The sequence below is a fragment of the Orcinus orca genome, chromosome 11 (assembly GCF_937001465.1).
Source record: "Orcinus orca chromosome 11, mOrcOrc1.1, whole genome shotgun sequence".
NCBI lineage: Eukaryota > Metazoa > Chordata > Mammalia > Artiodactyla > Delphinidae > Orcinus > Orcinus orca.
The window spans coordinates 36,472,619-36,485,166 of record NC_064569.1 but is presented as its reverse complement, the minus strand read 5'-3'; the positions used below and the strand labels follow the sequence as shown (position 1 = coordinate 36,485,166).

Genomic DNA, 12,548 nt, shown 5'->3' with positions numbered 1-12,548 from the left:
TCACCAGTAATAATACATAATGTACAATAAACAAAATACATTAAAAAATAACAATTACAGTTATAGCAACTATGTTGTTTATATGAATGACAGTATTAGCATCTTCCTCCCATATTATGAAATACCAAACACTGGATTCCTTAGGAAGCAACCCTAATGCATTTTTGGACTTTCCAAGGTCTTTACCCTGTGAAGCCTATTTACTCACATTGGTCACCACAGCCAGAATTGCTATTCCTTGCATGATGGGCTGCCATGCTCCGATGTCCTGGGCTTTTTCTGGCACCATGCGTCTATACTGGGTAGTCAGTTTCCACGCGTCCACTCTTATTTCCAATATATTGTTCACCAGAGCCAACAGAGGGGCCAGCGGAAAAGAGGCCACAAATAAGGTGACGAACCCAAACTGAATAACTGTCAATGGAATGGACATACATCATGGAGTGGTGGATGGATGGAAGGACAACACATATTCCTTTACTCTTATTAAGAAAGAGAAAGGCAAACAGTGAGCTACATCCCAAAGAGAAAAGACATTCGTGGTAATAATAACGTTCAACAATGAAAGAATCCAAACAAAAGACAAATATAAAACCTCTGGAGAGAAGACTCATGATAGCCTGTTTCTTTCACATATATACACTTCATAGGAATAACATATTTAAAAATCTTTAATCAACCATAGTTATTTGCTAGTAATAAACTTGGGATACTCTAAGCATATTCTTCATTCTCAGTGTAGAAATAACAGAATGTTGGAAGAGGATTTGTGATTTAGGGTTAAAAAACAGAAAAGGAATATTGTGGAAATACCTAACAAGCTAAAAAGAAATAAGAAATGTACCGAATGTAAATTTGGGAAGCCTATGTTTGGAGAATGCTGGAGGAAATATGCTGAAAATAAGCAAATGCACAAGCTCCCCTGAGTCTGTGAATGCAAGTGCAGCACATTCAGAGAATCTGGTATATTATTACAAATGATGGAAATGTATGCAGTAAGTGTCTTAATAAGTCAAAATATAATCCTTTCTCAGGAACTTTTATTTCGATATTGTTGCAGTCTATGCGGTCACAGTAAGTCAAAATTGGGGTGGTGGCCTAGAAGTTCTTTTCCTTTGTCTGTAATTTACGTGGCTTCGCTGTAGATGGGGCAGCAGAGATCTGGGGGAAGCTGTACCACGGGAAGGTAGGGTTAGCTATGATAAGGCCAGAGATCTAAAGAAGTTTCACACCCTTCTCTCCTAACTGGCAGACCTTTCAAGTGAACTAGCACAGGGATGTAACTAAGACAGTGGATCAGAGGAAAAGGGCCCTAAACAGGCCCTTTAGGGCTATTGCTCAGCCAAGGGGCGGGGATCGCTCCGGCCAGGAAGGGCAAGACTCTGGAAGCGGTGGCTGGGTAGGAGAAGCTGGCAATCGCTTCTGATATAAGAGGCCAGAAAGTGTCGCAGAAAAGCAGTCAGGGTTGGAAAGATCTGGCCGGTCTACGGGCCAGGCAGGAGCCGCTGTATTCAGGGAAATCACACAGGCAAGGACCAGAGTTTGTGACGTTATAGAGTCAGCAGCATGTCACTGAGCACTGATGTCAACATCTGTGTCCATGATTCACCCAACCCTAAATGAAGTCCTCCACCTCCAGGGGCCAGGCAGGTAACAGAAATGTGTGGAATGGGTACAGTAACTGGCAAACTGGCAAGTGGATGTCCTAATGGAAGGAACTGCTCAGAGGCACCATATTGGAACGAGGGCCCAGGGCTGCCAGATCTCCTTACTATTGAAGAGAAGCCAGAAATTAGGACTTTATTAGCAGTAAAGCCAGTTAAAAATCCAGAGGAGAAAAGATACCATTCATAAAGACAACAAAGGCACAGACTGTTTAGAAATAAATTAGTGAGAAATGTTAAGATGGTTATGATAATTGACTTAAAAAAATAAAGAACAACAAATAATGATGAATGAATGGACGCACCATATTGTTAACTGGGAAGACTCAAGTTTGGGGACATGTCAGATTTTTTTCTCCAAAATAAAGTTTAGAATTTGAATGCAAATTTAGTTAAAAATCCGAAGTGGATTTAAGAAAAAAAGCTGAAAGGCGATGCTAAAGTTCTTCAAGAAATATATACAAGTACACAAGTGAAATAATGAGGAGGGATGTTTAAAGTGACAGTGTTAGGGATATTTCTGAAAAAGGACAAAATGGGACCAGCTCTAAGACATATTAATGTGTATTATATTGCTATGGTAACAGTTCAGAACTAGTGCATTAATAGATAGTATGAATTAAATAGATTTCAAGAACAGATGCAGATATTCATGGGATTTTAGTATATTATAAAAATGATGTTTCAAATCAGTGGATTCAAGTAATGGAGTAATTAGCTAAATCATTAGAAGAACTGGTATGGAGTCCTCACTTTTGATATCAAAATAAATTCGATGCTTTAAACATTTTTAATTAAAGCACCAGAAAAAAACCAGCATGGTATAATCTGCTCTGATATTCAAGCGAGAAGAACTTTCTAAACAACTTTTGAAACCAAGAACAAAAACAAAGGCCTATCAGCTCAGCAAGGCAAAAAAACATCCATTGTGAAAACAAAAACAACCCTTGCCTGAAACTTTCTCATGACCCTGAATTGCTCTCTGATCCTTTCTATGCTTTCTTCTTCACTTTAAAGTCAAGTTTCTTGAAATTCACCTGCGCTGATGATTTCTCCATCACTCAAAGCTCTGCAGCCTCTGTGGCCCTCACCACTGCACTCGTCTTGCTAACTCTGTTGGTGGCTGCGCATGCCAAAGCCAAATGTACTTTTCAGTCCGTGTTTATTTGATTACTAGGCAGCTTCCCCCCGCCCCCCGCAGTGCCCCCCACCCCACCCCCTGCCCCCTCCCAGCAGCTTTTGATATGACCAAATATTTTCCTCTCTGTGGAATGTTTTTCGCCCTTGATTTCTGTTTATTTAAATAGTTTTAAAAAGCCAAGGTAGAAGTGTGTGTACACACACACACACACACACACACACACAGATATAAATTTTTAAAGATATCTAACTATAGTGCTTCTTGTATTTTTCCCACAGTCCCGGCCATTAAGGGGACTTTATTAGCTCTTGCTTTTTTGCCTCCCCCTACCCCTTTGCATTATGCTCCTTTAGTCAATATTCGAATCCCTTTCAAGCAAGTTGATAGCCTTCTCTGCTAGTTTTCTCTCAACTGTTCTGCTATTCTCCTTTCTCTTTGGGGGTTTTTCTTCTCCCATTTACCCTTTAAACGCCCCTTTCCCCAGGGCTTCATCATCAACTCTCTGCCTAGCATGCCCGAATCACCCACATGGTCTCACCCGTAGCTCCTCTGAGTTTTGGGAGATCCAACTTAGTAACAGACATCGCCTCTCAGATGTCTCATAGAAACCTCACACTCAAAATATCCAACACAGAACCATTTCTTCAAAACCAACTCCTCTCCTTACATTCCACCCTGCATATTCACTCTCCTAGAATTTATCTTCACAATTCTATTCCTCACCTGCCATACTAGTCATCTCTTGAACACCTATCAAATCTGTCTCCTTTTCCTCAGCCCATAGCCTCTATGTAGGTGCTTACCACTTGTTGTGTGGGTTACCTGGTGTAGCCCCCTGAAATACCCTCTCCCCACCAAATGCAGGCCCCACCCAAAATATTATCTTCATTCTGCTACCAGAATAATCTGATCTTCTTGGACATAAACACTATGCAATTCTCTTGCTTACAAATATTCCAAAGTATCCCTGTTTCTTTAAGGATAAGTTCAAGTCTCCTGGTTAAGCACACAAGACCCATCATGATACAGCCCTTGCTTACCTGATATTCCCCCCTATGGATCCTTTGTTCTAGCCATGCTTTGTTTACTTGCCGCCCTCTGAACTGGCCACGCTGTTTCATGCCCTTGTACTTGAAATTGCACCCATCTCTCTGCGTGAAATGTCCATTACCTCTATCACACTTTAGCTAGCTACCTTCCATTCACCCTTCAAAATCCAGCTTAAATATCACCTGCTCTAGGAAGTCTGATTTGTGTTCACCTGCTTAGCAATCCACCAAGTACTCACCATCCATTGCTTGGCCCTGGGAGGCCAGACACCAAGTCTTAACTTTTCTTGGTATCCCCAGCAACTGATACAGTGTTTGGCAAAGCAGTTGCTCAATCGTTGTTAGATGGATGGATGGATGCATGAATAAATGAGTAAAGAGATGAGAGGCCTACAAATCCTCGCCAGTCACCTAGTTGCCATTTTGGAAAGTTCATCCTGCAAAGATGAGGAAATGTCGATGCAGGTGGTGGGAAGAAATAGAGCAGAGATGGAGGAGTGGGGGAAGACAGGCCTGGTCCTGGAGAGTGCAGAGGAGGCCTGGGAGGGTGTAGCACTGGAGAGAGAGGGAAAGAGAGGGGTAGGTGCAAGGAGATGTTAAAGAACAAGTGGTATTAATTACAGTAAATTAAACGGAGAAAATTATATATGAAGGTGAGATCAAGTGAACATGCAAGGGTGAAAGAGGCAGTACCAGAGACAAGCAGGGCCCACTTCATCACTTTACTGCATTTCATCTGGAGCACCCGCCCACTGGGAAGGCATCACCAAGTTCTCGAGAGACTGGTGTTTGTGCTGTACGGTGCTCTACATACAAAACGGTATCCTGTGGCTTTTCAGATTTTAAGACTGACAGACTATTTCTCTTAGGCCCCAAGTCTAAGTTCTCAGAAGTCAGGACCATACATCTGGGGAGGCAATTCTGGTTAACAACCCAGGCTTACTCTAATAATCTCAAAGGATGGTGGGGAATTCACTAAACAAAATAAAGAAATTTCACTCAAAACACATATGCCCCTACAGAACCTGGCGGGGGTCGCTGGGGCAATGCTACTGTAAACTTAACCAACAGTTGTATTTGGGTGTGTTGGGACTCCAAGCTCAAGTCACTTAAATATTTATGAGGGTCCAGGCAGTGGTGTCCCAGCTGAGGACTGAAAGATGTAAAGGCCTGAGTGCTAACTTCCAACAGGACCAGTCTAGCCAGGGAGAGAGGCATGCACACACATACCATCAAGACAAGAGTCAAGTGCTATTGATGCCTAGAGAAGAGAGCAGAAACTGTGTGAAAAGTTGAGGGTTCCTGCTGAGGCTAGCTAGGAACTCTTCCAAGTAGAAAAGAAGGGAAAGGGTTTTCAGGCAGAGGGGAGTTGGAGTTCCCTCCACGGGGCAGAGGGGACCAGAGCTGGTGGCTGGGTGCAAGGCCTAACTATGCAAGGGTGGAAGTCTCCAGTGCTGTCTGTCAGAAGATGTTTCCCTTCAGTAGCCAAGATGCAGAATTAAAAAGGTAGATGGTGCTGTCATTAACGAATACAGGGAAAATTGGAAGGAGGAAACTGTGGGGATGAGCTCACCCCCAAAGGCACCCTATGTTTATTTTAGAGGAACAAAAATAATTCAAAAGGCATTTGGAAATTCTATCTCCCACAAACCAAAAGAACAAAACATAGATTTCACTCTGGTGTTGAATACAGAATAACAGATTGCCTACTCTCAGAAACTGATTGATTTTTCTAATTCATTAAGGATTATTTGGATAATAGGAAAACAATTTAATAAATCTAAAAAACTGGGGGAGGGATAAATTAGGAGTTTGGGATTAGCAGATAAAAGCTATTATATATAAAATAGATAAACAACAAGGTCCTACTGTATAGCACAAGAACTATATTCAATATCCTGTAATAAACCATAATGGAAAAGAAAAAAATTTTTTTTAATCTCTCTATAACCACTGTTATTCCATCCTTTCTTATAGGGTAGTGTGAGGCTGAATTATTTTATTATTATTATTTTTAAATATAGTTCCCTGTGCTAAAGATTAGGACCTTGTTGTTTATTTTATATAAAGTATCAATAGTATGGATCTGTTAATCCCAAACTCCTAATTTATCCTTCCCCCACTTTCCTCTTTGGTAACAATAATTTTGTTTTCTGTGTCTGTGAGTCTGTTTCTGTGTTGTAAGTAAGTTCATTTGTATCATCTTTCTAGAGTCTACATATAAGTGAGATCACGTGATACTTGTCTTTCTCCGTCTGACTTATTTCACTTAGTCTGATAATCTCTAGGTCCATCCATGTGAGGCCAAATTATTTAGTTGGTAATTATTTTAATGAGACTATGAAATTCTACAAGTCCTATCAATTTCTCCCCAAAGCATGACTATATAACTTTTCCTTTCAATACCATTTATTTGACTAAACACAGTAAAAATAACTTTTCCAAGTTTTTTTTTGTGTGTTAAAATAACAAATGATATTCTGCCACAGAATGCTCTTATTATTAACGCTGATAATAGCTCCAATAAGAAATATTTACAATTATGTCTCATTTTGGAATAACAGGTAATTGTCTTATAGTTCTTTTAAAAATAAACAGAATAAATAAATAAACATAGCTTCTACATTATTTACTGCAGCTACACCCTTAATGGAACCTGGTCACGAAACATAACAAAAGCAAAAATGAAATTCAAATCAGACTCCCGGCCGCAAAGCATTGTTGACTGAAGAAGCTACAAGATGAACCTTTCACTCACTGAAGGAAGCAGGTGCGTTTCCATGTATAATGTATATTTTTAAAAGCAATTATTTTGTATATAGAATGTGATTTAATAAAAACCTCCCTCTATCTGCAGACTGACAAACAGGAACCACAAAGGGGTGTCTCTACAAATACACAAACCCCCATGCATAAATGCAAAGCCTGTCAAAATCCTTTCCTGTTCTCCTAAGCTTAAAAAACTGTAATTCAACACAGTGGTGAGCTGAAAGGGCACAGATACAAAACATGTCTATTGTTAGCCTTCTATTAGATAAAAGTGTGTCATGCATAATAGAAAAGATGGTGTTTCCTATGGAAATCTATTTTGAGATGCATCCATTTAAAGGCAACTGAGAGCTCAAAATCAAGTTCAACTGAAGAGAAACAGAGCCCAAGTAAATACTACAGAAATGCACAAAGACATTCGAGAAGGAGGAGACCTGTGCTAAATCTTAATTCCAGGCCAACAAAATAGTTCCGAATTCAAGCCAGTGATTTGCCCTGAGGTCATTCAAGGAGCCAGGCAGAAACCACTGGCCAGAAGACATAGATATAATGTCAAAGGCAAGTGTGAGATGTGGAGGAGGGGGGGACCCTGTGACCCTTGCTCCCACGGGCTTTCTGCACAGGCTTGCTTATACGACTGTTCAGAAGGGTATTGGCCAGCAGCTGTGCTGCATGGACTCCAGCCCAGGCTGAGTCACATCTAATAATAGCTCTGAGTTCGTTCTTAGACAACATGGTTAGAATCCTCCAACAATCAACGGTGAAGACATACCTCGATTAATATTCCATTTCATTGCTGGGTAATAAATCTTCAGCTTTGCACAACATAAATGTTGACAAAGATACACACAGTCACCTTATTTGAAAGCCTGATTGTATAATTTTATCTAGTGGAGAAAAACGGACTCCTCTTCATTTCAACAGGCTAGATAATTATCTGGCTCTATAATCGATGCTTTTGGAATCCAAAACATGTTCCAGTATAATTCATATCACCCAAAATCTCATTAGCGACTTACTCATTTCAAGGTATTCATAAAATAATCCCAGTTTGCCCATGGGCTGCAGATGGTAGTCCTGTTCCCATCGTGGGGCTTTCTTTTCTGCTCCCGAAACTGTGCGACACCGTCCAATTAGATTCATGACCCAGCTGCCAAAAAGATCAAATTATCAATCAGAATATTGTCAGACCAAGGGCATAAAAGTATTACTGATGTTTCGAGCTGAACACATCATCTTCCCAAGAATTTAATTTCTTGTTTTCATGCTCAATTTCTATTTATTTCTGCCTCCCTACCCCAAAATATTTTGAAAAATAGTATTGACTACATACCTGGCTTTATCCAAATTGTAACTACTATGATTTTTCCTCCTACCTCCTTTTCATGTGGGCATTTTAATTTTTAAAAGATACTTTCCCTCATTTGATTAACTTTTTTTTTTTTTCCCCATTTCCCTGCTATTATCGAAGATGGTCTTTCCAGACTGAAAATCACCAGAGAAAATAAACAAAGCATGGAGGCCAGTGTGGTCCGGGGCTAAGAGGAAAATAAGTCTGTTGGTGGCAGGGGGTGGAGCCTAAGAGACCACGGTGAGGATTTGGGCCGTTTTTCACTCTGAAGGAAGTGGGGAGCCACTGAGGGGCACGGAGCAGAAAAGGGACATACTTTGACACCGGATAAAACAGGTCCAAGACCCTACTTTCAGCTGAACAAATTAAAGACCAAAGGAGTGACATGCTTCCTCAAAGTCAGTGCAGAGCTTGCAGGAAACACAGCCCCAACTGGCGGCCCAGTGCTCTGCCCCCTACTGGATGCTGCTCCGCAGAGCAGCCTGGTGTCTCCTCTTGGGTTATGCATTTTTCTTTCTCAGAAGCTTGTGAGCCAAATGAACGCATCCCCACTTTTTTTTTTTTAATGTTTAGAGATACCTCTTTTTAAAAAATTTATTTATTTATGGCTGTGTTGGGTCTTCGTTTCTGTGCGAGGGCTTTTTCTCTAGTTGTGGCAAGTGGGGGCCACTCTTCATTGCGGTGCGCGGGCCTCTCACTATCGCGGCCTCTCCTGTTGCAGAGCACAGGCTCCAGACGCGCAGGCTCAGTAGTTGTGGCTCACGGGCCTAGTTGCTCCGCGGCATGTGGGATCCTCCCAGACCAGGGCTCGAATCCGTGTCCCCTGCATTAGAAGGCAGATTCTCAACCACTGCGCCACCAGGGAAGCCCCGTCCCCACTTTTTTAATGGCAATTTGAACTGAAAAGAAATCGGAAACAGTTGGCAGTGAAACAAGGTGTGCACCTGTAGCCTACAGGGCTGTTGTCCCGAAGCAACAGCTGGCTTGTGGTTTACTTGTCGACTTCATCAGAAGACGCACGACAACAACAAACAACTTAGCATCTGGCTAAGCTCCAGCTGACGACACAGCACGTTTGTGTGGATTTCACTGTAAAGACCACTGTATACATTGCACGTGAACACGCGTGTGTACACACACACACACACACAGTGTTAAGAGGGGGATTAAAAATAGCTGACCATGGGCTTCCCTGCTGGCACAGTGGTTGGGGGTCCGCCTGCCGATGCTGGGGACGCGGGTTTGTGCCCCGGTCCGGGAGGGTCCCACATGCCGCGGAGCGGCTGGGCCCGTGAGCCATGGCCGCTGAGCCTGCGCGTCCAGAGCCTGTGCTCCGTAGCGGGAGGGGCCGCAACGGTGAGGGGCCCGCGTACCACCAAAAAAAAAAAAAAAAAAAAAAAACTGACCATGATGGGTTGCCCGTTGCTACTGATCTCAGTGTTAACTGTTCACTGACCACTCCCCCAAGGTTTGCTAAGGGGAGATTTCTCTACAGTGAAACATGGTCCTGGGCTTCACAATCTTTCCCCACTTCTTTCTTCTATGACATTAGGGGAATAGCAGGAGGCTGTGGAAGTGGAGGGGATATGGACTCAGACACCCCTGCATCGGCATCCACACTTCATTGCTTATTCGTTATTTAACTTCAGTCAAAGTTCACATAAAATGGGGTGATAAAACCTACACTGCCCAGGGTTGTTATCAGGATTAGATTCAGAACAGGTGAGGTATTTAGGAAACTTCCTAACACATCAAAATCCCCGTGTGGGATCATCTTTTGACCAACACAGCCTAACTGGCTGAGGCCAACAGTAAATGCAGCCTAAGTGACTCAGCATCTTGACTCGGATCTCACTCCAGCACTTACAAGAATGATGTGGAACGCGTGTTGCCTGGTGCTCCTTCCTAGGCCACAACCCAGAGCTCTGTGATCAGTCAAGTCTGAGGTTTGGCCAGGAATCCGCAGTTTTACAGACGTTCCGGGGGCCTTGTCGCGCACATGGCAGAGGACCGCACACATCCATCACCCATCGTGACACCCAAACTCAAGATCACTGGTTTCTACTGGTTTACTTTTCATTCTGCCTCATACTTCCAGCCTCAGCCTCTTGCGGAATCCTCTCCATGCCCCAGAGAAGCAGGTCTTTTACTATCGGGAACCCAAACCCATGATGACTTGGATTCAGGATGAAACTTCTGTCCTGGCAGCCACTTGCATGACTAACTCATCTGGTACTTGTTTCTTGTACCGTACTGCCTGCCTCCCCCGCCACCAATCATATTAGGTCAAATGAGAAGGAATGACTAGCTTGCTTTTCTGATCTTCGACTCTGAGCCTCTTGTTCAGTCTGAGTTGAACCACTCATCTGTAGCAGGAAATCTTGGGTTGCAGTCCATTCATCACTGCCCTTGGTCATTTGGATATTCTATTGGGTTAAGACTCTAGTACAGGGATATCAGTCTGACTGCACATGAGAATCACATACAGAGCTTTAAAAAAGTACAGACACTGGATACTTCTTCCCCTGGCCAAGGCTGGAAGCTTCCTCCCTCTACCGGGGGTTACAAAATAATTTTCTTAGCAATTGACCACGCATATTAGCATAACAGTATCATAACAAATTGCTCTTTACTGAGTACTTATTATGTGTAAAGCATGGTGTGAAGTCCTTTACACCCCATTTTGTCTTTGTCTCCTCATTATCATATTTAATCCACATACTAATCACCATTTCTGTTTAGGACATTGCCACTGGCTAATTTTGAATACAAGCATCCTTCACCATCTGAATCTATTTTGCTCCTGAGTTTACTGTTCCTGAATTTTAAGACCGAGTGTGTAGAGTGAGGGATCCCTGCATTTCCGATTCTCTTATTGTATGTCTCTGATTCATTCTCTAGCCAAATCATATCTTGAGAAGAGACATTTCCTCTTGTTAAGAGTTTACTTTTTCTTATTATCTGAATAGCGACTATTCATTGAGGAAAATATAGAAAACATATAAAGAAGAAAATTACAGCCACCCATTATCTAAACAGCAAAGGACAATGCTAAGGCATTTTGGATATTTAACGCTATTTTTCTTAACATTTTATCATAAAATTTCTCCAGAGCAAGAGGCTTAATACAGGAGTTGTACTAGCCTTTTTGTCAAGTACAGAATAAAATTCCCAGGCATGCCCCAACTATCAAAAAGTGAGGCTAGGAAGGCCAAAGGGCTCTAAGCTTCTTCTCAGGGTCCAACAAACAATTCTATTAATTTACTGATGTTTGTATTTGAAGCATATGAGTCACTCATTCACTCAGTTGGCTCTTACTGAAGACCTACTAAATGCCAGGTGCTGACCCAGGTGCTGGAGAGACCCCCCCACCCCACCCCCACAGATGGAGCCTGGATCACAGCACCACGTGGCCTTCATTTGCTCTGAGAATCCTAGTCAAGGACCCCAAGTGGAGTTGGGGGTGGAGGCAGGTGAGTATATGGTGAAATTCATTTCACTATGTTCCTTTTGACATATTTAAATGGTGTGAAAATAGCTACTAAATTTTATAAGTTTTCTTTTCCCTTCCTATGTATTTTGGGATGGGTGTAGTTTGGGGTAGCAAAAGTAACTGATATATCTTTAGTATGTTAAAAGTTTGTATGAAAAAGTAGGAAGGAAACTGGCACCTTTACAAAGAGCAGAAGCAGTGATGGGAAGAACCCAACCCACTCTCTAATTTGCCTAACATTTAACGCAGGTGTCCCCAACCCCCGGGCCATGGACTGGTACTGGAGCGCTGATTTAGTGCTCCGAGTTTTCAAACAAGGCTAGTAGTAGAAATATCTGAAGGCGAAGTTCAGCTCACTGGAACTTGCAACAATGTGCTTACTTGAAGTGAACAGACCACAGATACTATAATACATCCTTTGTTTTTAAATATTTCATGTGAACAAGTTTCATTTTGGATGAATTTCTCAGTGAGTACCCGTTTAGGAAATATACTCTTCCCCTTGATTGTTTAAATCAGAAAATAGCTCACTGACAACAAATTATTCATAAAAATTTAGTGTTAAATAGTTAACCTATTTCCTTCAGAAAATGCTTTTTTTTTTTTTTTTTGGTAATGAGTTAATAAGCCTTTCCTCTATTTGATATATTTATTTTCACATAGAAACACAGTATTATTTGCACATGACCTACTTTTACTCATTGGGAAAAACCTAACTGTGAGCCCAAGGTAAGGGCTGTCTACTGCACAGCAGGGCAAAAAAATATTCATTTCACAGCTAAGATCAGAATCTTTTTTTGAGGGGGACGGTTTGAAGTGGGGAAAAGGGAGATGTCTTTGTTTACAGACAGACACTGATAATTCTCACTGAAGATGGAGGATAAAGCCCTGGTGAAGAAATGTGGAAGGACACATGGAAACCCAGAGGGTTCTGTTCTACAAAAACAGAAAGAAAAAACAAGAATTTAACTGCTCTACAAAGAGAATGAACAGAAACTTGGTAATGAGGGAGAGAGAAGAAAGGTTAGGGGAGGGAAGAGAAAGAATGAGAAGGAAGTTGGACGTGACGGGAGGCAGACGG

At 41.9% G+C, this 12,548-nt stretch overlaps 1 protein-coding gene across 3 annotated transcripts in view; it reads right to left on the bottom strand.

Annotated features, from left to right (window-relative positions):
* ANO6 (anoctamin 6) overlaps positions 1 to 12,548 on the bottom strand; it is a 202,620-nt gene that overhangs the window by 17,904 nt on the left and 172,168 nt on the right. For all 3 annotated transcript variants that reach the window (XM_033436509.2, XM_004274428.3, XM_033436508.2), the window contains 2 exons: positions 7,643 to 7,773; positions 209 to 414 (listed from right to left, as the gene is read on the bottom strand). In XM_033436509.2, coding sequence (XP_033292400.1) covers positions 209 to 414; positions 7,643 to 7,773 — 337 coding nt within the window. The remainder of the gene's footprint in view (positions 1 to 208; positions 415 to 7,642; positions 7,774 to 12,548) is intronic.